This window comes from Lontra canadensis, unplaced genomic scaffold (genome assembly GCF_010015895.1).
Source record: "Lontra canadensis isolate GAN:19392208 unplaced genomic scaffold, GSC_riverotter_1.0 scaffold109, whole genome shotgun sequence".
Taxonomy (NCBI): Eukaryota; Metazoa; Chordata; class Mammalia; order Carnivora; family Mustelidae; genus Lontra; species Lontra canadensis.
In genome coordinates, this window is record NW_022631103.1 from 6,682,902 (window position 1) to 6,704,878 (window position 21,977).

At 40.8% G+C, this 21,977-nt stretch overlaps 1 protein-coding gene across 1 annotated transcript in view; it reads left to right on the forward strand.

Annotated features, from left to right (window-relative positions):
• PATJ (PATJ crumbs cell polarity complex component) overlaps positions 1 to 21,977 on the forward strand; it is a 362,302-nt gene that overhangs the window by 303,652 nt on the left and 36,673 nt on the right. The window contains exon 35 of the mRNA XM_032839752.1: positions 16,985 to 17,068. Within this exon, the coding sequence (XP_032695643.1) occupies positions 16,985 to 17,068 (84 nt within the window). The remainder of the gene's footprint in view (positions 1 to 16,984; positions 17,069 to 21,977) is intronic.

Genomic DNA, 21,977 nt, shown 5'->3' on the forward strand with positions numbered 1-21,977 from the left:
TGAGCCTTCTTAAGCATCTGCTCCAAGCCGCCCAATTAGGGTTTCTGGGCCCTCTTTGTTGTGTATCCAACAGATACGTTTGCCATCTTTGGAGGAATTGAGCCTCTGGGACTTGGTCTTGACACCACATCAGTCCTATCTGCTATAAATAATTGCTCTGGAGCCAAGGCAGATGGTTTCTGAGATCAGAGGGGGAGATCTCACTTAGCATCCCATTGTGTTTGCAGCCAGTCTTCTGAATGGGCCTTTTAAAATACCAAGATAATGGTGGGGTTGAGCCTCTTGGGAAGGTTTACGAGTGCACCTGGACCCAATCCTCAATGACAGACTTCTGCCTCTGTTGTTTTAATCTTCTCCTTTCGGTGAACGTGGCTTTTCTTTGATAGCTTACATATGTTGCCTTAAAGGCTGCCCTTAGTGCCGAGGACATAAAATTGAGTGAAATAACCCTGTCCTTACACGCTCAGTCAAGTTCATTCTACGACCTTCAGTGTTTATGGTGTAATATAAGGGACCAACCCATGAAAAATCCTAATAAGGACTACTAAAATAGGGATTTTTTCTCTGGAAAGTAGAAAAAAGTACAACTACGGGCATCTGGGTGGCTGAGTCAGTTAAGTGTCCAGCTCTTGATCTCAGCTCGGGGAGTGATCTCGGGGTCTCAAGTTCAAGCCCCGCCTTCAGGAAGAAAGGAGGGAAGGAAGGAAGGAAGGGAGGGAGGGGAACTACAGGACACGCGTTCTAGATTTAATTAATATGGATTAGTTTTTATATGTTTCTTATAAGCCAGTATCTTAGTCCATCCAGGCTGCTGTAACAAAATACCACAGACTGGGTGGCATATAAACAACGGAAATTTATTTCTACAGTTCTGGAGGCTGGAAGTCCAAGGTCATGCTGTCATGGTCAGATGAGGGCCCTCTTCTGTGCTGTAGAGACTTCTCATAAAAGGAGCCTCTGTGAGGCCTTTTTTATAAGGGCATTAATTTCATTCATGAGGACTCAGCTCTCATGAGGTAATTGCCTCCCAAAAAGCCCTATGTCCTGATACCACCACTTTGGGCATTAGAGTTTCTACATTTGAGTTTAGAGGGGCACACAGCAAGGAAACCACATAAAGTATAAAATTGGTAGTATATTTATTCATATTATTTCCTTCCATCCATCCATCCACCTACCCGTCATCCTACCTCTCCCCACCACCACCACCACTCTTTTTGGTCTTGGAGTGCTAGTTTGCATGAAATCTTGCAACTCAGAAGACTTGACATATTCTGCCAAATGGAAGACTGAGGACTCTTACCTTCTATGCTCACCACGGATTGCCTAAGCCTCTCCCTGAATCCTTAAATTCCCCCCTTCTCTGAAATGTTTGCTGATGAGAAGTTTCATCTCTAGTGTCCTCAGAAGTAAAATGTAGTTCTCCAGTGTCATTTTGTTGGGGTTATTTTATGATCAGCCTTGGGAATTCTAGAAAAGAGAAAGAAGAACTTAAATCTTTTATCTCAGACTATCGGCAGACTTGGACTGTTCTTGGGATTGAAGAAGTGAAGTTCAGAAAGAATGACGAAAGTTTCTCCAGGACCCTCACTCTGTGCATTTTCCTTTCTCTGGTTATCATTGCCAGAGGTCCCAGACTGTAGACCATTAGATCTATCAGATCTAATAGGCTGAGTAATGACGCTGATTCTATGGCATCGAAATCCCAGATCTCTAACTGTAGGGCCTTGGACAAGCATCTCAACCCTTCTAGGTTAAATCTGCTTCTTCGTTTGTGCAGTGATGGTGACAACAAAATCCACCTCTTAAGGTTGGTATGTGGATTAATAAGGTAAAGAATATAAAAGAATTTTTCCAATACCTGTATACTGAATTCAGTCGTTATTTTTTTTTAAGATTTTATTTATTTATTTGAGAGAGAGGGGGAGAGAGCACAAGCAGGAGTTGGGGGAGGGGCAGACAGAGAAGCAGGGAGCCCAACATGGGGCTCCATCCCAGGACCCTGGGATCATGGCCAGAGTCAAAGGCAAATGCTTAACTAACTGAGCCACCCAGGCATCCCATGAGTTCAGTTACTATTGATTATTGTTAAACATTTATATTAAAATATATCCTCAGCTCCCTTCATATGTCCGTCTTTTTTTTTTTTAAGATTTTATTTATTTATTTGACAGACAGAGATTACAAGTAGGCAGAGAGGCAGGCAGAGAGAGAGGAGGAAGCAGGCTCCCCGCTGAGCAGAGAGCCTGATGATGTGGGGCTCGATCCCAGGACCCTGGGATCATGACTCGAGTTGAAGGCAGAGGCTTTAACCCACTGAGCCACCCAGGTGCCCCCATATGTCTGTCTTTGATACATCGGCTGCACACTGAGAAACTGTTTCTGCATATTTAAATATTTGTCAGCATCACACTTTAAAAAAAAAGTGATTTGATACTCTTCTTAATATGTAATTAATATGTATCCTCTTACTTAATTCTCACAATAACCCTATAGAAGAGGGAACAGTATTACCCCCATTTAACAGATGAGGAAATGGAGACGCAGGAAAGTTAGGTAACTTCTCCAAGGGCTTAATGCTAGCAGTTGGTCCAGTTGAGGTTAATTAGATGATCCAACTCCAAAGCCGCACGACTGGGCTCCTTTTCTAGGGCTACCACTATATGCCATCGACCTTCACCTGTAGAAGGGAGTTATTCATCTCACCCACCAGACCCTGAGTACCTTGAGAACAGCCCCGTTTTATGTATTTTGTACCTTTAGTGCCACCTTATAGTGCCATGCCCACGTAGAAATAGGACTGTCTAGCCCCTGTGAGCCACTCCGGGCTCCGTCCAGGCTGGCCTCCTTCCATTCCTTTCGAGGCATTTGCACGTGCTATTAGATGTGTCTAGAGTGCTTCCCTGATCGGTTTTAACTGTAGCTAGAGTATTCTGTTCCTTTCTGGGTATAACGACGTGGTCGACAAGGACATTGTTGAAACCACATCATGGCAAGGAAGAATTGAGTAGAGTTGGGAAAAGAAGATCAGAGGGGACAATGACAACTCTCTGCAAACATGTAAGGTTATCTTTTTGTGAATGAGGGATAACAACAGGTTCTTCCAAGGGGCTTGGTGAAAAACAGATTTCACGTTTTCATAAGGAAGGATTTTCTAAACATCAGTTGGGCAAAGGTGGAATGAACTATGTAATGAGTGCCAAATCTCGAGAAATATTTTGACAAATGCAGGCATTTGCAAGGATTATTATTAGGCTTTATTTTTTAATCAGGCAGGAACATTTACATTGATAATTCTCTTTCTCAAGGTTATGGCAGTCTAAGGAAATTCTCTCTCTTTTTTTATATTCCCATCTCACAAATTTCTTAAAATGTCTTTGAGTTTTTTGAACTAGAGAGGAAGGCTTAATTATAGTTTAGTTTTGTTTTATGGAAGCTAGTCATTGTTATCACTTTTGGAAAGGTTAAATTTATGAATATAAGCCCTCCTTGTTACACTTGTGTGGTTCCTCTGGGCTGAAGATAAGCTTGTCTCTTTGTAAGAGGAGAACAATTAGCCTAAGGCATTTGTTTTGTCTTTATATTCTCAGTACCATCGTTTTGTAATTGAGGTCAGTGAATGCCAAGGGTAGATTATAAAATTTAGACACTCGGAATATATTTTTTTTAAAGATTTTATTTATATATTTATTTGTCAGGGAAAGAGAGCATGCACAAGCAGGCAGAATGGCAGGCAGAGGTAGAGAGAGAAGCAGGCTCCCTGCGGAGCAAGGAGCCGGATGCAGGACTCGATTCCAGGACCCTGAGATCATAGCCTGAGCTGAAGGCAGCAGCTTAACCGACTGAGCCACCCAGGCATCCAGATACTTGGAATATTCAGAAGGCCTGGGAATGTCAGATTGCAAATCTGATTTCTCTCCATATTTCAAATCAGTATTTTAATCCCCATCTGATCTAGTGCCAATTTAATTCAGTGTCCTTAAACAAACGTTCTATAAATGGGAGAGGTACATTAGCAAGAAGCATCGAGGTAGAAGGACTATCACATTTGGATACTGTGTTTTAGGTAAAGTCATCCATCTAGGAACTGAAGTGAAAACTATCAGTCTTTTAGCTCTAACCATGTGTCCAGCTCTGCAGTGACCTCACATAATCCTGATTCACCATGTTGCATGCTATTGTTTAACTGTTACTGCTTTTGACCATTTAAATGTGGAACTGTAGCAATTTAAACCACTAGGTATTTTTTTTAAAGTAAGCAGAATAGAAAACTTTTTTACATTTGATTAAGTGTTTTATTTTGCTATTCCCCTTCAAATGAACTTTGCACAGTCTGTTTCATGAGGAGTGTGGTTTGCTTTGGCGTATAATCCCCCAAAGCCAGGCTCCTTTTATCATTATTGCTTAAGTCATATATTTTTACACAAAACATCTTATTACCTTAGTTTTATTTTAAAATCAAAGCAGAGTTTGCAAAAAGTCTATGAATCACACTGAAAGAATGTTAACGAATAGTACCTCTGAATTTCCAGATTTGGGCATTTCTGATCTTAAAGAATATGACTGTAAGCAAAAATATTATGCAAGCTGAGTAAAGTTTAGATAAATAAGGACCAGATGGAACTATAGGGACTTATAAAATATAATGCAAATATTATCCCATTTCCTTAAAATAAATCTATATTTCAGTATGAAAAATTATATTCATGTTGGTGAGTATCAACCTTTTGCTAAGTCAGTCTTGGCAAGGGAACTCCATTTTAAGTAAATATAAAACAGCTTCTTTTCTGAGTTTGAGAGGGGAACGCTTTTCAGTGTCTTAAAATGTGAAACTTTTTATATATTCATTGCAATTCTTATATTAGCTGTTTTATTGCTGTGATTTTCATTCTGCATTTTAGTTACCTATAGTGTGCAAAAGTTTGCAATCCCTGAGCTTGAGTTTTAGGATAGCTTATATACTCCATTGCTCTAAAACACACACACATACACTGCTGTTACTGTTTCCTGTGTAACTGATCATTTAATCCATACTTTTAGTCAAGAGCCACTAGTATTGCTGGTTTAACAATCATTTATGTTGCCTATGGTTTATTACCCAAGAAAATTTCAGCATTTCAAAATAGTGGGTGCTGAACATTGTGGTCCATTTTCTTTCTCTTGGAGGGTTTGGTAGGTATGAATCTTCATACTCTACCCAAAGCATATTAGAATAAATGAATAAATTGAGATTAAGATATAGAGACTCAGCCTTTGTTCCTTTTGTAGCAGAGTTTTATGGGGATTAGTTGAAGACCATGTTTTGAGATTCATAGAAAATCTGTGTAGTGAACACTAATTTATTAGAGTATCCAGATTTCACAAAGTATGATTCAAAGTATAAGTTCTTTTGACTCTTGTTGACTTCCCTTGTATAGTTGTGGCTTCTTCAGGTTTTCTGAACAGAAACATTTATTCAGCCTATGAAGTTGGCAAGCAAAACTGTATGAGTTTGACAAATATTGTACTTCTTCTAAAGCAGTAATATTTTATTATGTCCATGGTAGAAAAGTGTATATTGAATGTACACTTGATTCTGAGATTCATCCAAATTAGGAAATTAAAAGGAGAGGGGCCCCTGGGTGGCTCAGTCGTTAACCTCTGCCTTCAGATCAGGTCATGATCCCAGGGTCCTGGGAGTGAGTCCCACATTGGGCTCCTTGCTCAGCAGGGAGCCTGTTTCTACCTCTCCCTCTGCCTGCTATTCCGGCTTGTGCTCACATTCTCACTTTCTCTTTCTCTCAAATAAATAAGTAAATCTTAACAAAATAAGATAAAATGAGAAAAAAGTCATCTTAGAATAAATATGGCATTTATTGGCGACATTCTGCCTCAAGTCCTGTGTGTTCTTACGAGATATTGAAAGTAATCTCTATCTATCTATATAATTTAATTTATTATTTTTATATTGTTTTCTATATATTATGTATTATAATTTACTATAATTAATTTATATTTAATAATATATCATTTATATTTATATTATTTGTATATAAATATATAGTATTTATATATGAATGATTATAATATATAAATATTATATTTATGTAACTCTTGTATAAATCTATATTTATATTTATAGATATAAAATTTTTGTATATATGTGTGTAACCATAACCACTGTGGGTTATTTAGTCAAAGGTATTTCAATGGCATTCATCCACAACATTTTTTAAAAATATTTATTTACTTGACAGAGATAGAGAAAGAGAGAGCACAAGCAGGGGAAGCAGCAGGCAGAGAGAGAGGGAGAAGCAGGCTCCACGTGGAGCAGGGATCCCAATGCGGGGCTTGATCCCAGGACCCTGGGACCATGACCCGAGCCAAAGGCAGACACTTAACCGACTGAGCCACCCAGGGACCCCTGAAAGTAATCTCTTACCGTGTTGCTTCTCATGAATCAGCGAGGGTAAGCCAGATACCTTTGCATCAAAGCAGAGGGCTTGAAGGTGGGGAGGATTAGCATCTTTGCAACTTGTCTTGGATTTTATTTGCCCTTTACCTTTGTAACGGGTTCAAAAACACATAGATCTACAAAACACATGGAATGTAAGCATCATAACACATAAGCGAGAAAAATGCATTCAGTCTTCCATCCTTGGGTTAATCAACCTACTGGCCCATGATAGCAGGGAAAACTGAGACCTGCCTTTGTTGACAGGAGTCCTTCCGTCCCTATCATAGATAACCCATGTTTGTGTTTCTACCTGTATGACCTTTCATGTTAGACTTCCCAGCTGTGTTATAGGAAAGTATCACCAGGACAAAGCAGCAGTAGGAAGTACAGTTAGTTTTTCTTACTCATGGTAATTATGTTCTATAAAGTCATAGCAAACACTGAGTTAGTGAATACTGAACCATTACTTCCAGGGATGGATTCCTCTGGTCAGAACATTTTGATAGTCAATAAATACATAACCTTGTTTTACGTGTGTTACTTTTTAAAGATAGGTTATTTTCATATCTTTTATTGATTCATTAACATTGAACTCATGGCCAGCAACACGTTCATAAATTCATAAATGAACAAGTTAACCAACACAGGTATTTTTTCCATATGGCAGATCACAGCCTTCTCCTGCTTAGAAACATAAGACAACACTTCAGTCTTGTACTTGGGAGATGTTTTAAACAGTAAAACACAAACAAAAAGCACAAAAATACAAAACGTGCCCTAAAAAGACCACAAAAAAGATACTTGCTCACAATATGAGAGCTGAAACACAAAGGCAAAATGTCACCTTGTTCTACTTACACATTTTTCACCACTTTGCCCTTGTCCACAAATGACTATGAATGCACCAGGAACATTGATTTGGGGGAATGAGTGAACTTGCAAATACAGAATCCATAAACAGTGAAGACCAACTATACTTAACGAAAACAAAAAAATAAAAATACCTGGTAACAGAACTTTTGCGGTCTGGCTTAGATCTTGTTTGCATTCAAATGGTCCCTTGGCCTTAGCCCTGAGCAGCCCATGACTTCAGAAAGCATAACCTGAAGGGGCGCCTGGGTGTCTCAGTCAGTTAAGTGTCCATTATGACTCTCGATTTCACCTCAGATCATGATTTCAGGGCTGTAAGATCAAGCCACAGGTTGGGCCTGCACTGGGCTTGGAGCCTGCTTAAGATTCTCTCTCCCTGTCCCTCTGCCCTGCCCCTCTTTTTCTCCCTCTGAGAAAGAAAGAGAGAGAGAGAAAAGAAAAAAAATTAAAAATTAAAGAATAAAAAGATTATACTGCCGTATAATCTTTCTTGAAAAGAAGCAGTCAGGGGTTCCCTGACTGGCTCCGTTGGTAGAGTAAGTGACTGTTGATCTCAGTGTTGTAAATTCAAGTCCCACGTTGGATGTAGACATTACTTAAAAATACAATCTTTAAAAAAAGAAAAAAAAGAAAGAAAAAGGAGCAATATGTTGTATTCTTGGTTCACCATAAATTATAGGAAAAATAGAAATTGAAAAATAGACTGAGATTGGTGTCATTCATCCTTAGAATGGTGAATTTTGACCACTCTAGCATACATTCTTTCCTTCATGTCCCATGTAGGCCCCTTTCAACCTTAGATATGTATGTATTGGGAGTCCTTATTAGCAAGTATTCAACATCTGTTTGGCCAACACTTTGCTTGACATTATATACATAATCTCATTTCATCCTCAAACCCTAAAAGGTAGGATTTATTCCATTTGACAGAGATGGGAACACTATTTTGGTGAGGTTAAATACCTCAATAGAGGTATCACAAAGCCATGATACGTGGCAGAACTCAACTCTGAACACAGGTTTATGGGGCCATAGCCAGTATTCCCACTGTACGTTGCTGCCTTCCATTGTTTACAGGCTGGAAAATTCCTCTGGCAGACCTGATAGAGTCTGTAGGAAGTTAAAATTGATCATCAATTTTGTGCAGCTCTTTCCAGTTTCCTTGAATCTGAGCTGGCCAGTTGACTTGCTTTGACCAGTAGTAGTGAAAGTAACATTGAATGACCTCCAAGGCTTAGCCTCAAGGCCTTACGGTTTAGCTCTAGTCCTCCTGAAAGACTGCTGCCTTGCAGACAAGCCTGGCCTGGAGAGGCCTCCTGGAGGCTAACACACCTTGGAAAGACTGCTTTGGGAGAGAGGGGCCTAGCTATCCCCGCAGAGCACCCCACCAACCTGACTACAAACCCATGTGAACCCAGCTGAGACAGCAGATAGCAGACTCGCCCCTGAGCCCAGCCCAAATTGCCAGCCCACGGAATCATAGACAAACAGATGGTTAGTTTTTGTTTTAAGCCACTAAGTTTTGCAGCAAAAGATAACTAATAGAATAGCCAGCCCCCCAACCAAGGCCCCAGACTCTGATCTCTCTAAGCCTGTAAAAGCTGGGATTCTTCTGGTCTGCCGTTTAGAAGGAGGTCTTATAATTCTTAGGTAGGGACTTTGTGTCAGCATAAAACAGTGGCTTCCTCCACTTTGTGCTATGTATGAGTTCACAGAGGTCTAAAGTTTTAGGGGTGGAATGACTTTAGAAACCATGTATTTCATCTCTGTGCTGCACTGATAAGTGTCATGAACCAAGCAGTTTATGTAGAACCACTTGCAAAATAGGCCAGTCAGAGCTATGAGAAAAATTATCTCACACACTCCCAGTCCTGGGTCCTTCTGTCCTTCTTCCACACCATACTGCCCCCCTTTTTTTCCAAATCACATTCTAATGCGATTATATCTATGTGATTAAAATATAATAGGGAAGCTTGGTTTTTTGGTTAGTTTGGGTTTTATTCTCCCCTCGCCCAAAGAATCTGTGCAAAGGGTTTGAGACAGAAAAGCATCATGTTCTAAAGACACTCAACCCTTGACTTACACAAGTAGAGTCAACTTTGTTCAGAGTGAAATATTCTTTTGCAGTTTTAACCCACACTTTTCTTTTTCAACTCTCGAACAGCAGTAGACATCCCAAATCAGTAACTTAATACCTCTCCATGTGGTTTTCCGTGTAGAGGTGAACGTTGTTTTGATTTGCACAGCACTGTACCAAGCATTTTACTACCCCCACAATATTATCACCCCTCATTGGTTTGGCCTTCCTGCTGGGAAAGTCATCTACTATATAGAAGACACGTCTGTATCATTTCTGAACAGCAACAGCCTCAGAGGGGAACTCTATTAAATGATGTTTAAAAGAAGCATTATTCCTCTAAGACCACAGATCTGAACCCTGGTTTCTTCCAGACAAAAAACAATGCCCATTTTATACACAATCTTTTTAATCTTTCTTTGGTCCTCATGGGTCTTTCTTATTAGGAGGGATTTTTCCCATAAAGCAGGGAAATAAGACATAACACTCTTTGGGGATCCCTGGTAATATGTTTTCCCCATAAATGTGAAATTTAATGTGAATTTCTTCTGTAGTTAAAATGTCCCTTAGGATTTTTTTGAGGAGAATGGGGGCGGGGACTTTATAAGTATGGCAAAGATTGGGTTTAATTCTAGAGTGATCGAATTAGGTAAAGCATGCCTATAAGCAGTAAAATTAAGCCATATATACCTGGTCCCTTATAGGAATATCTACAACATAATTCTTTATCAAAATTTTGCTCTGAAATGCTTACTGAAACAATCCACTGAATATCTAGAAATGTATAAAATCTCATTCTGGGGAAGAGTTCACGTACTCAGGAGTGCTTACGGATACCCACAGTTGCTTTTCCTAACACATAGCTTCTTCAAGGGTTCTGGGCCTGTGGTGACAAAAATAAAATTGCCGTTTGCTGAGTATTGGTATGTTGATGAGTTGCTCTGCCTACTTATCGGCAGTTTGAACAGTAAAGTGATGGCAGACGGGCTGAAGTGTCCGGTAACTTTGACTCTAAGGGTCCATTACTGCCTGTTGTGAAATTCTTTTTTTTTTTTTTTTAAGATTTTATTTATTTATTTGACAGAGAGAGACATAGCGAGAGAGGGAACACAAGCAGGGGGAGTGGGAAATGGAGCCAGGCAGGGAGCCTGATGAGGGGCTCGATCCCAGGACCCCAGGATCATGACCTGAGCCGAAGGCAGACGCTTAATGACTGAGCCACCCAGGCCCCCCCTGTTGTGAAATTCTTGAACAGCAATGCAGAGTTTAAATCCCATTGGAGGAGTTTGTGATTTTCGTGGGGCTCAGTGATAATTAAGTCCCTTACCCTTGTCTCTTTAAATTGCTCTTTGAGGGGCACCTGTGTGGCTCAGTCAGCTGGTTAAGCATCCGACTCTTGATTTCGGCTCAGGTCATGATCTCAGGGTGTGAGATTGAGCCCCATGTCGGGCTCTGCACACAGTGCAGAGTCTGCTTGAGATTCTCTCTCTCACACTGCCCCTCCCTCTCTCAAAAAAAAAAAAAACCACTCTTGGAGCTAAAATAAATCCCCTAGAAATTCACATGAAGGACATTTTAGTTGTATATCACTAATATTTTGTCATTAGAAGCTGGGTTGGGATTTAAAAAAAGAACGAGAGAGAAAGAAGCTTGGTTGGATTAGGATAAGATTATGACATACCTTGGTGGCCGCCTCTTTCTGGGTCATTTTGATCCTCTTTCTATCCCAACCCATTTCTTGATAATCATTTAGCAAACATTTACTCGGTGCCTACTTTGGTCTCAGCACCACGGTACAAAGAGGAGTTGGAAGGGTTCTTCTGAGACTAGGACGTAGTTGTGACACTGTGATAAGTTCAGTAATACTAGGAAATACTGTAGTGACCCACAGGGAGGTTGATCAGCCTTGCCAGGGGGAGAGAGTCAGAAAAAGTTTCATAGAAGACGTGGCACTTGGCTGTCTCAAGTAGAAATTCATGAAACAAAGGAGGTAGCAGATAAGAGAGACCATGACCTTCCAGCCTTTGGCGACTTTGTACTTTCCAAATATAGATATATAGCCTACCTATAAAAATACATAAGAAACTTAATACTGTTTGTTTCTAATTAGGGAAATATGGTGGCTGAGGGACAGGTGCTACAGAGAAACTTTTCAGTTTTGAGTCTAGTACGCAAAACTTCAGTTTTGGGGCACCTCGGTGGCTCAGTGGGTTAAAACCTCTGCCTTCGGCTTGGGTCGTGATCCCAGAGTCCTGGGATCGAGCCCCTCTCTGCTGAGCAGAGAGCCTCTCTCTCTCTGCCTGCCTCTCTGTCTACTTGTGAATAAAAATAAAATCTAAAAAAAAAAAAAAAACTTCAGTTTTGAGTCTAGTATGTATGTCTAGTATGTCTATGTCTAGTATGTCTAGTATGTATGTATATTATCTATATTTAAAAAATACTTTTTTCTTTTAAGAATGGAGATACCAAGGAACACCTGGGTGGCTCAGTTGGTTAAACATCTGCCTTCTGCTCAGGTCACAATCCCAGGGTTGTGGGATCGAGCCCCACTTTGGGCTCCCTGCTCAGCGTGGAGTCTACTTCTCTCTTTCTCTCTCTGCCTGCCACTTCCCCTGATTGTGCATGCCTGCTCTCTCACTCACTCTCTCTGCCAAATAAATAATTAAAAATCTTTAAAAAAAAATAAAAAAGAATGGAGACATTAAGACAGTAGTTCCCCCCCCCTCAAAAAAAAGACAGTAGTCCCTTAAACAGTATGTTAAATTTACTTGCCAGGTGCTTCTTTTTGGGGTGTCTATTTTTTTTAATGTTATTCCTAATTAAGGGAATAAAGGAATTTTCCTCAAGTTAAACATGTTTCAGACAGAAACTGATGAGAAGAAAGTTTTTATGCAGAAGACTTTTCCTGTGTCTCTAAAATCCTGCCTGACCCTTCTGATTAGGGAAAACCCAACATTTGAAAGATTCTCCAGCTCACAGATGAAATTCTTCCCTGGCTCCAGAGTTGGCCAGTCAAATGAGTAAAGTAGAGTGGCCAGAGTGTAATTGTTGGTCTTGTTTCAGGCAGTAAATAAACAGACCATCTTACGTAAATTTCTCTTATAATAAAAATACTATTCTCTTACAATAAAAAATTAGTTTTTTATTATATGTCAGTCTTGGTCATCTGTAAATGATTCTTAAGTCTGCCATTAGGAGAAATTAATCTGTTTTTTTTGTACTGAAAAGCTTTTTATTTCAAACATCAATGCATCACGTGTCTATAATTTTCTTTTGTATCTGCTCCTATAGAAAGAATCGTTCAGTGAATAATATGGGTAAGCAGAAAGAGGATGGGGAAAAAAAAAGAAAGGAAGGAAAGAGACAAGAATAATAAACAATTAGGAGCGAGGCTCCGTGTTGAATTGGGGAGGGAGCTTACCCATCATGCTTTGTATGGTGCAAACCCCCTAACCAGGTTCCAGCACTAGCAAGTGAGGTCCATAGATCATCACCCCACCTCATTAAGCCAAAGGCTTCAATTTTCACTTCCACAGTTGTCTTTTTGTTCACTCTCTATAAAATGATCAGCTCATGCCCTTAAGGTTTTTGCTGTGGAGTTGAGGAGACAATAATTCAACAGAATTGATGCCATATGGAAAATCCCAAGTTAGCTTTTATGCAAGTGCAAAATAAAATATTCAAAACAGATGAGATGCTTGCAGTAGTGGTAGGAACACAGGCTTTGGTGTTAAACAGTCCCAAGTTGGAATTTGATCTTTCCTACTTAGAAGCGGCAAAGACCTGGTCAAGTCTGAATCCTTCTGAGCCTCCTCACCCGGAACTGTAAATGAGACCAATAATACTGCACTTGCTTCCTTGTTATGAGGATTGAATGGCACGAATGGGAAGCATGCGCCAACTTTGGCACGGAGGCATTAAATATAATGAGATGTTCTCACTTCCTTACTATGTGCTGGCACTGTACGTAAAGCTTTATGTGTAGATAATATTGTTAAAACCATATAAACACGAGGAAGCTAAGGCCTGGAGGGGTTAACAGTCGTCCCAAGCCCAATGGCCAGAAGTAGCAGGGCCAGGATTTGAACTAAGAAATCTGACTTCAGGGACCTAGCTCATAATCATTTATCTCTACAGTCTCTCCTCCGTGTAAGCCAGCAACCCACCCACAGGGAAATGATGAATATGCTGCTTCTGGAATAGATGAGTTTTAGAAGTCATCATTGATATTGGTAGACAGAGTCACTGAGGTATTCTAGGGTGAAGGAATGTTATTTAAATATGTGGAGAGAGGAGTGGGAGAGGAGCCACTCAGAACTGTGCCAACAAGCAGTTTTGCGTGAGTAGCTCCAGAGCGTTAACATTTAAGAGGATATACACTGAGGAGATAAGAATCACATGTATAATCAACTCCAGATTTTTTATTTTAAACAATAAAGGGCAGCCTTTCATTAATGACCCATTATTTCATACAATCACAATTGTTTCAAAGTAGAAAGAAAGAAAATTTTCATGCTGCCTTGTCAAATAGCTACCTAAAATACCTCAGTGTGGTATCTTTTTTTTTTTAAATATTATTCTGTCCTACCTCATGAAGCATGTAAGTTTTGAAAAACAAATCCATTTTTCTCTTCAGTTCACCAGCCTGCATTTCTAGTTTAGCTGTTGGCCCCACTTGTCACCTCTAGCACCCCCAGTTAATACAGCTGTCCGGAACCGTAACGTCACAACACACTTTCAGCACACAGGCACATTGTAAGAAATGTGACTTTTTTCTATTAATAGTTCAGTGTGTCTCATGTGTTCTTGTATTTTCATTGATAACTTTTAAGAGAAATCACAGCAGTAGTCAAAGGAAAGAATAAATGAGTAGTTTGTCCACACAGACTCAAGGACCAGACAGATCATCCATCGGCCATGAGTTTGGTATTTGAGAAACAATATATTTCTTTTTTTATTGGGGCGCCTGGGTGGCTCAGTTGGCCGAGCGGCTGCCTTCAGCTCAGGTCATGATCCTGGAGTCCCTGCTCATTGGGCTCCCTGCTCAGCACGGGGTCTGCTGCTCCCTCTGACCTTACCCCTCTCATGCTCGCTTGCTCTCATTCTCTCATCTTCTCAAATAACTAAATCAAATCTTTCTTTTAAAGATTTTATTTAGGGGGTGCCTGGGTGGCTCAGTGGGTTAAAACCTCTGCCTTTGGCTCAGGTCATGATCCCAAGGTCCTGGGATCGAGCCCTGCATCGGGCTCTCTGCTCAGCAGGGAGCCTGCTTCTCCCCCACCTCTCTCTGCCTGCCTCTCTGCCTACTTGTGATCTGTCAAATAAATGAATAAATAAAATCTAAAAAAATAAAAATAAAGATTTTATTTAGGCGCACCTGGGTGGCTCAGTGGGTTAAGCCTCTGCCTTCGGCTCAGGTCATGATCCCAGGGTCCTGGGATCGAGCCCCACACCGGGCTGTCTGCTTGGCAGGGAGCCTGCTTCCCCCCCACCCCTGCCTGCCTCTCTGCCTACTTGTGATCCCTCTCTCTCTCTGTCAAATAAATAAATAAAATCTTCAAAAAAAAAAAAAAAAAGAAAGTATATTTGGGGAACACCTGGGTGGTTCAGTCGGCTAAGCATCTGCCTTCAGCTCAGATCATGATCCCAAGGTCCTGGGATCAAGCCCCACATCAGGCTCCCTGCTCACTGGGGAGCCTGCTTCTCCTTCTGCCTCTGCCCCTCCCCCTGTTTGTGCACTCGCTCGCTCTCTCAAGTAAATTTTTAAAAATTAAATAAAAAGATTTGGTTTGGGTCTTTTCTATCGTATTTATTTTATTTTTGCAAGAAATATTTCTTTACGTTGACTTCTTGTCAATTTAATTCTGATTCTGAGGCTCCATATTTCTGGACTAAGGCAGAATCAACCTCAGTCATTTTGGAGCCCTCTGAAACTCTTGAGTTCTAGTTTCTTTACAAAGCTCCCGGATGTCACTGGTAGGCCCCTGGTCATTATCATAAGTCCTCCCGGTGATCATCAAGCCCTCTCTTACCCAGACCTTTATGATCGCAAGTCAAGAAATCCTGCTGCTTCCAAGCCCCAATACTTGGGACACAGAACTTCTTCCAAGGTAGGATTCATTATGCCTAGAGTCTCCTCCCTTGACCACTGCTTGCAAGGTCTTGCAACCAGCGTGTGTGCTGGGGGGTGGTGGGGATGGGGGAACACTGGGCAGTGCAGGGCTCAAATCCACACTCATGGGACCCACAGGTCTGTTTCTAGTCTCCATTCAGAAGCTCTTTTCCTCTCCCAGCAGTCCTCCAAGACACCTGGCATGATCCTCTCAGCATCGTTATATCAGTGCCCCTCGGTTTGATAAACAACAGAAAGAACCAATGACTTCTGGTTCATTTTTCGGCTTCATAAAAATCCCCTGCGTGTGGGGTGCCTGGGTAGAGCAGTCAGTTTAGCATCCAACTCTCTGTTTCAGCACAGGTCAGGATCTCAGGGTCATGACATCAGGGTTGTCAGATCAAGCCCTACGTCAGCTTATTGTCTGCCTCAGATTCCCTCTCCCTCTGCCCTTCCCGCTCATGCTTTCTCTCTCTCTCTCTCCCTCCCCCCAAAATAAATAAATAAATTTTTTAAAAAATCCCCTGTGTGCTCAACATCAGGGGAAAAAGTTGTATGAACATATTCAGTTGAATAATTTTTAAATAGTCTCACCAAAACCCATATATATACAATATCAGTATATGGGTGTACAGGTGTGAACTGTCTGCAGGGTCTTTAGGAAACTGCTGATGGGGATTGCCTCTGGGGCGTGGGACTGAGGGGCAGGGGAGGGAGGCAGTCTCTTTGACAGTTTACTACACCCTGTGGTTTTGCTAGAGTCCTTGACGTGTGTTATTTTTATAATAAAAAAATGTAAGTTTATTAATTTGAAAAGATAGGAATCTTTTAAATTCACTAACCATGATCTGTGTTCACCAGCTGACAGTTCTCTACCTTCGATAGTGTCCTGATTCTATGGCTCAGAATGCTAAGTTCGGGAGTTAATTTGCCCAGAGTTATACATCGGCAGGTCAGAATTTGAACCCACAGCTGTCTGACACTTAGGTTCATGAATGCCCTTTCCCCTCCTCCATGCTTCGTCCTCCAGGGTCATTTCTTCCACTTCAGTTCTTTTCTTTCATTGCTGGAGTAATGAGGCCTGGCAGACCCCCTGCATGAGGCCACACATTTATGCCAAATCCTTGAATACTAATAAATACTTGAAACCGTGTCTTAAAATATACCATAAAATGTAAATAAGAAGGACACATAGTTCACCTCAAGTTCATACACAGCAGCAATGTACAGGTTAACAGTAAAACACATGGGGGAAGTTTAACTTGAAATATTAGGCAAAGCCAGTCCTGAAGGAATGAAATCATAAACCTAGAAAAAATTAATGATACCTCTGAATATATCATAACTGCATGTTTTGTTTACTTTTAGGTCAAATAAAATAGGACATTATTAGCGAAGAGCAAATTATGGGTTGCTGCCTATGGTTTGGTTGTTTGTGTAAGGAAGCATTTATGGTTGTTGAAAATTAATAAGAATTTGTTTTTTATAGGATGCTATAGTTATACACGAAGTCTACGAAGAAGGAGCAGCAGCCAGAGATGGAAGACTTTGGGCTGGTGACCAGATATTAGAGGTAGGGGAGTATGAATTTTATTTAATACTAGCAAATAACAGGGGCACTGGGTGGCTCAGTTAAGTGTCTGACTCTTGATTTAGGCTCCGGTCATGATCTCAGGGTTGAGATCCAGCCCTACTTCAGGCTACCTGAAGAGCAGGAAGCCAGATCCTGCTTAAGATTTTCTCTCTGTCCCTCCCAGCCTGCTTAAAAAAATAAATAAATTTTTTTTTTAAAAACTAGGGGGTGCCTGGGTGGCTCAGTCCTTAAGCCTCTGCCTTTGGCTCAAGTCATGATCCCAGATTCCTGGGATCGAGCCCCACATCAAGCTCCCTGCCCAGCGGGAAGCCTGCTACCCCCTCTCTCTCTGCCCCTGCTTATGTTCCCTCTCTCGCTGTGTCTCTCTCTGTCAAATAAATAAAAATCTTAAAAAAAAATTTTTTTAACTAATATAAATACGTAAATAAAAGTTTTTTAAAAAATACTAGCAAATACAATTCCTTTACTGAACTTGATCTACAAAGTCTGTTCACTCACTGCCTTGTACTTTATCCTCATTTGTCTCTCATTTAGCAGAAAGTGTACCTTTTTTTTTCATGTACGTTGAATAACTGTCATCAAAATCATGGCATATTATCTAAATCTGTGAAAACTTTTTTAAAATTAAAGTTCTGTAGTTATAATAGTTCTATAATCCTCATATCAAATGGGAGTGTACAGTGTTGCAATTTTACTTTTTTGTGCCCCTCCATCATACCTGTCTAAATTCTCTCCTCAAAACACAGACACATATGCATAAACATGCACACCTGATATTTTAAAGACCTTTATTGCAGTTTTAAGTATTGTTTTCCTACTCCTAATCTTTAAGTGGAGGTCCATGCCTTTCCTCTTTTGTCTTCTAGTTGATGAAAATGTAGAATATTCTCCTTTTAGGATGTACGTGGTACTTATTAATAAGTCGAAATGATTAGCTTGCCTCTTTCAAATGCACTCTCAATTAGCAAAGGCGTTAAAGCCTTTAAAAAAAAAATGGCAAGGCAGGCATTGTCTGAACTAGGGAACGGATGAATGGCAGGTCAATGCCAGGCATTCTGGTAGGTGGAACGAAAGAGCTTTTTTGATGGTGTGAAACCTTTAGGCAACATTTATTTCTTTCATTGGATGAATTTAATTGAATAGTTAACATTTTATGGTGGGCATGTGCATTTTTGCTTTGCAACTTTAATATAGCACATTATGAATGACATCATAGAATTTTATTTTCCCTTTGGTGGTTCAAGTCTGCCTCCCAAGATGAAACCACAGATATAATTAAGGGCAGAAAATAGAGGCAAGAAGGAGTTAAAGGAGAGGCCAGGCTCATTGCAAATTAAATTCAGGGTTTCTCTGCAGAGTTTTACTGTGCTTCATCATTGGATTAGGACATATTCCCAGTACATTCATTAAGGCACAAGTGTATGAGGTTAGAAAAATAAGCAAGACCTCTTTGGGAATTGGCTTGACTGCTTTAGCATACAGCACCGTTTTTTTAGTGGTCAGAAGTTTTGAGGGTTTTTTTTTTTCCCTCAGGTTTTCTGATTAACTGGTGTTATCATAATTGGCTTTGTAAAAAAAATAGATTGACTATTCAAGAGTACAGATGCACACACACCTAGATACTTGTGTGATCTGTAAGCCCACGAATGATTCTATAATGATCACTTGAAACTAAATCTAATATATGCATTTCCTTGATTACGGTGATGGTTGTATAGGTCTAAATGACATAAATTCACGTATAAATTGTACACTTTAAATATACTTTATTTTGGGGCTCCTGGGTGGCTCAGTGGGTTAAAGCCTCTGCCTTCGGCTCAGGTCATGATCTCAGGGTCCTGGGATCGAGCCCCGCGTTGGGCTCTCTGCTCGGTAGGGAGCCTGCTTCCCCCTCTCTCTCTGCCTGCCTGTCTGCCTACTTGTGATCTCTGTCTGTCAAATAAATAAAATAAAATCTTTAAAAATATATAAATAAATAAATAAATAAATAAATAAATGTAATTTATTTCTTAATGTTATACCTCAATAAAAAACTTTTTAAAACTCTGTTTGTATTGGATAGAGCGCAGCTGTAGCTGCTGTCTTCCATAAAGGATATTCATCTACAAGCAAACACTCAGGACAGGTTAACATGAAGAAAGCAATTAAGTGGAAGGAAGAAATTGAAAACTCAAACCATTTCCTGGCACCCAGCTGAATTATATTACCCAATATGGACTGATGGTCTACGCTTCTCATTAAAGATGACCAGGACATAATGTAACATTGTGTGTCAACTAAAAAGTTATTATTTTTTTTTATTGGTCAGGACAGGCTGTTCTTTTACCCCAGGCGGTACAAGAGTATATGGTGTGTTTAGTTAAGAAATAGCTGTTTGGTCAAGTAACATGTTTCCTTTCAAGCAGCTTAGGCCCCACATTTGGACTCGTTCTAGTTGTGGCTGATGTGTATAGACGCATAATGAAGCATAATCCGCCTGTGGCCTGCAGCTTTGCCTTAAGAAGACAGGCCAGCTTTGGTGGTGTATTTCAAGACCGTGAAACCAGAGAATTCTGCACCAGTGCTTTCCAGACAGTGACCTTTCTGCTTAGGAGTACTCCACATTGGTAGCTGGCCTTTCATGGCTTTAATTCTGTCCTCATACTAAAATTAGGACAAGCCATGGGGCACCCGCCTGGCTCAGTCAGTAGAGCAAATGACGCTTATCTTGGGGCTATGGGTTCCAGCCCCACGTTGAGCATAAAGATTGCTTAAAAAAAAAAAAAAAAAAAACAACTGGGGGGCACCTGGGTGGCTCAGTTGTTAAGCATCTACCTTCGGCTCAGGTCATGATCCTGGGGTCCTGGGATCACATCCCACATCGGGCTTCCTGCTCCACGGAGAAGCCTGCTTCTCCCTCTCCCACTCCCCCTGCCTGTGTTCCCTCTCACAGTGTCTCTGTCAAATAAATAAATAAAATCTTTTTAAAAAACAAACAAACCAAAAAAAAACAACTGGGACAAACCAGATTTTGCATACAAAGATATAGTCCAGTAATGTTTTAGCATGGCAAGATTAATGATTCTATAATTAGCATAGACTGACTTCTTTCTGACTCTGCTTTTAAAGTCAGTCCCTCGGGGCACTGGGGTGAGGCTCAGTCTGTTCAGTTTCAGGCTTGATTTCAACTCAAATCATAATCTCAGGGTTGTGAGATTGAGCCTTGCATTGGGCTCTGCACTGGACGTGCTGCCTGCCTAAGATTCTCCCTTTCCCTCTCCCTATGCCTTTCCCCACCGCCGCATGCACACGCACGTTCAGTCTGTCTTTCTAAAACAAACAAAGTCCCTCATCTAACCCTACCCCTACCTCCATTATCCTCTTCTATTTTTGTGCAAGTGGGAACAGAAAGAGTAGAAGGCTAATGCCTGGTTTTCCCTGTGAACTAAAATAGCAAGGAACTGCTGCCTGGTTTGGTGATCTTTCCTTCCAAAGCAGTGATTCACCCACTTCCTCGTCCTACCCAAGCAACGTGATACGCTCCCGTTGACAACTGGGGCCTCCTATGGCTCTTTGTCTCAAATAGGGAGCCCGGCTATTACCACTCCTACAGTCAGTGCTCTAAATAATGCATATAGTGCTTCTGTAAGGCACTTAAGGCAATACATCACTCCACAATATTGAAGCTACACAGCGATATTTTTCTTAATGATTACTGGTGCATTTAGTGGTGCCTCTTGATAAGCAGAGGAGGAAATGAAAACTATGAACTTGGAGCAAATCACTTGGATTTGAGCAAGCATCTTAATGCTGGAATTTAATATAAATTGCTTTTATAATATTAGTTTCATGACAGTACTTCTGATTGGATGTATAATTTGTTAGGGATTTTGAAAAGGTATTTTAGAGGCTGAAGAGACCTTACCTTCCACCCCTGGAAGTACTATGGTGCAGTGGATTAACAGAAGTGGTCTTGTGCGCCATCTATTGGAATATGGGGAAATAATCCGCTCAGGCCACATTTTCTAGAGGCGCTGTTTTCCCCCTTTGTTCTATGGATTTACCTCTAGAACACTGAGAATGCAGCATGGGCCTGAGTTAACAGTGGATGCTGGCGCTGGCAGAAAACAGCCCTGACTCGGGTTACTTCAATCCCTTGTAAATTCCCAACTTGTAACTTATACTGGGCTTAACTGTGGGCCAAGTCCTGTGCCCAGGGCATTAGAGGGTATACTTCAGGTAATCCTCACAACACTAAGTAGATATTGTCTCCAACTCATACAGGACACAGTTGAAACTCAAGTAATGTATCTGAGGTTTCACAGAGTAAGTTAGAATGAGCGCTCAAACTGAAGCCCATCTGTATTCAAAACCCATGCTTAGCCACTGTTTTTTGGTTTTAAAAAAAAAAATTTTAAGTAAGGTCTATACCCAGCATGGGGCTTCAACTCACAACCCTCAGATCAAGAGTCACATGCTCTGCTGGCCAAGGCAGCCAGGTATCCCTTAACCATTGTCATGCTGGGTGTAGTTAATCTAAGTGAGAACACAAACCCAAGATATACCAGAAGGGTGGGGGGGGGGGTGGAGGTAGAGGGATACAGCTTGGAAATTAGGCTTTTAAAACGTTTTTCTGGTTCACCGAATCAGTTTCAAAGAATAGCTCAAAACTCACCTTCTCCAGGAAGGGCTCATTGCTCTCTTCTCCCTTGTCTGTAACCATTCTTCATGCCCCAAGTCATTCATCTTTGGAATGTTAGAATTGGGGAAGCCTGAGACCAATCCCTCACTGGACAGATGAAGGAATGGAGGAGCAGAGATAAGCCCGACCTGCCCAGAACACACAGGGATGGACTAGAACGTGGAGGAGAAACAGCATCATGAGAGAACTCTTCCATTCTGTTATACT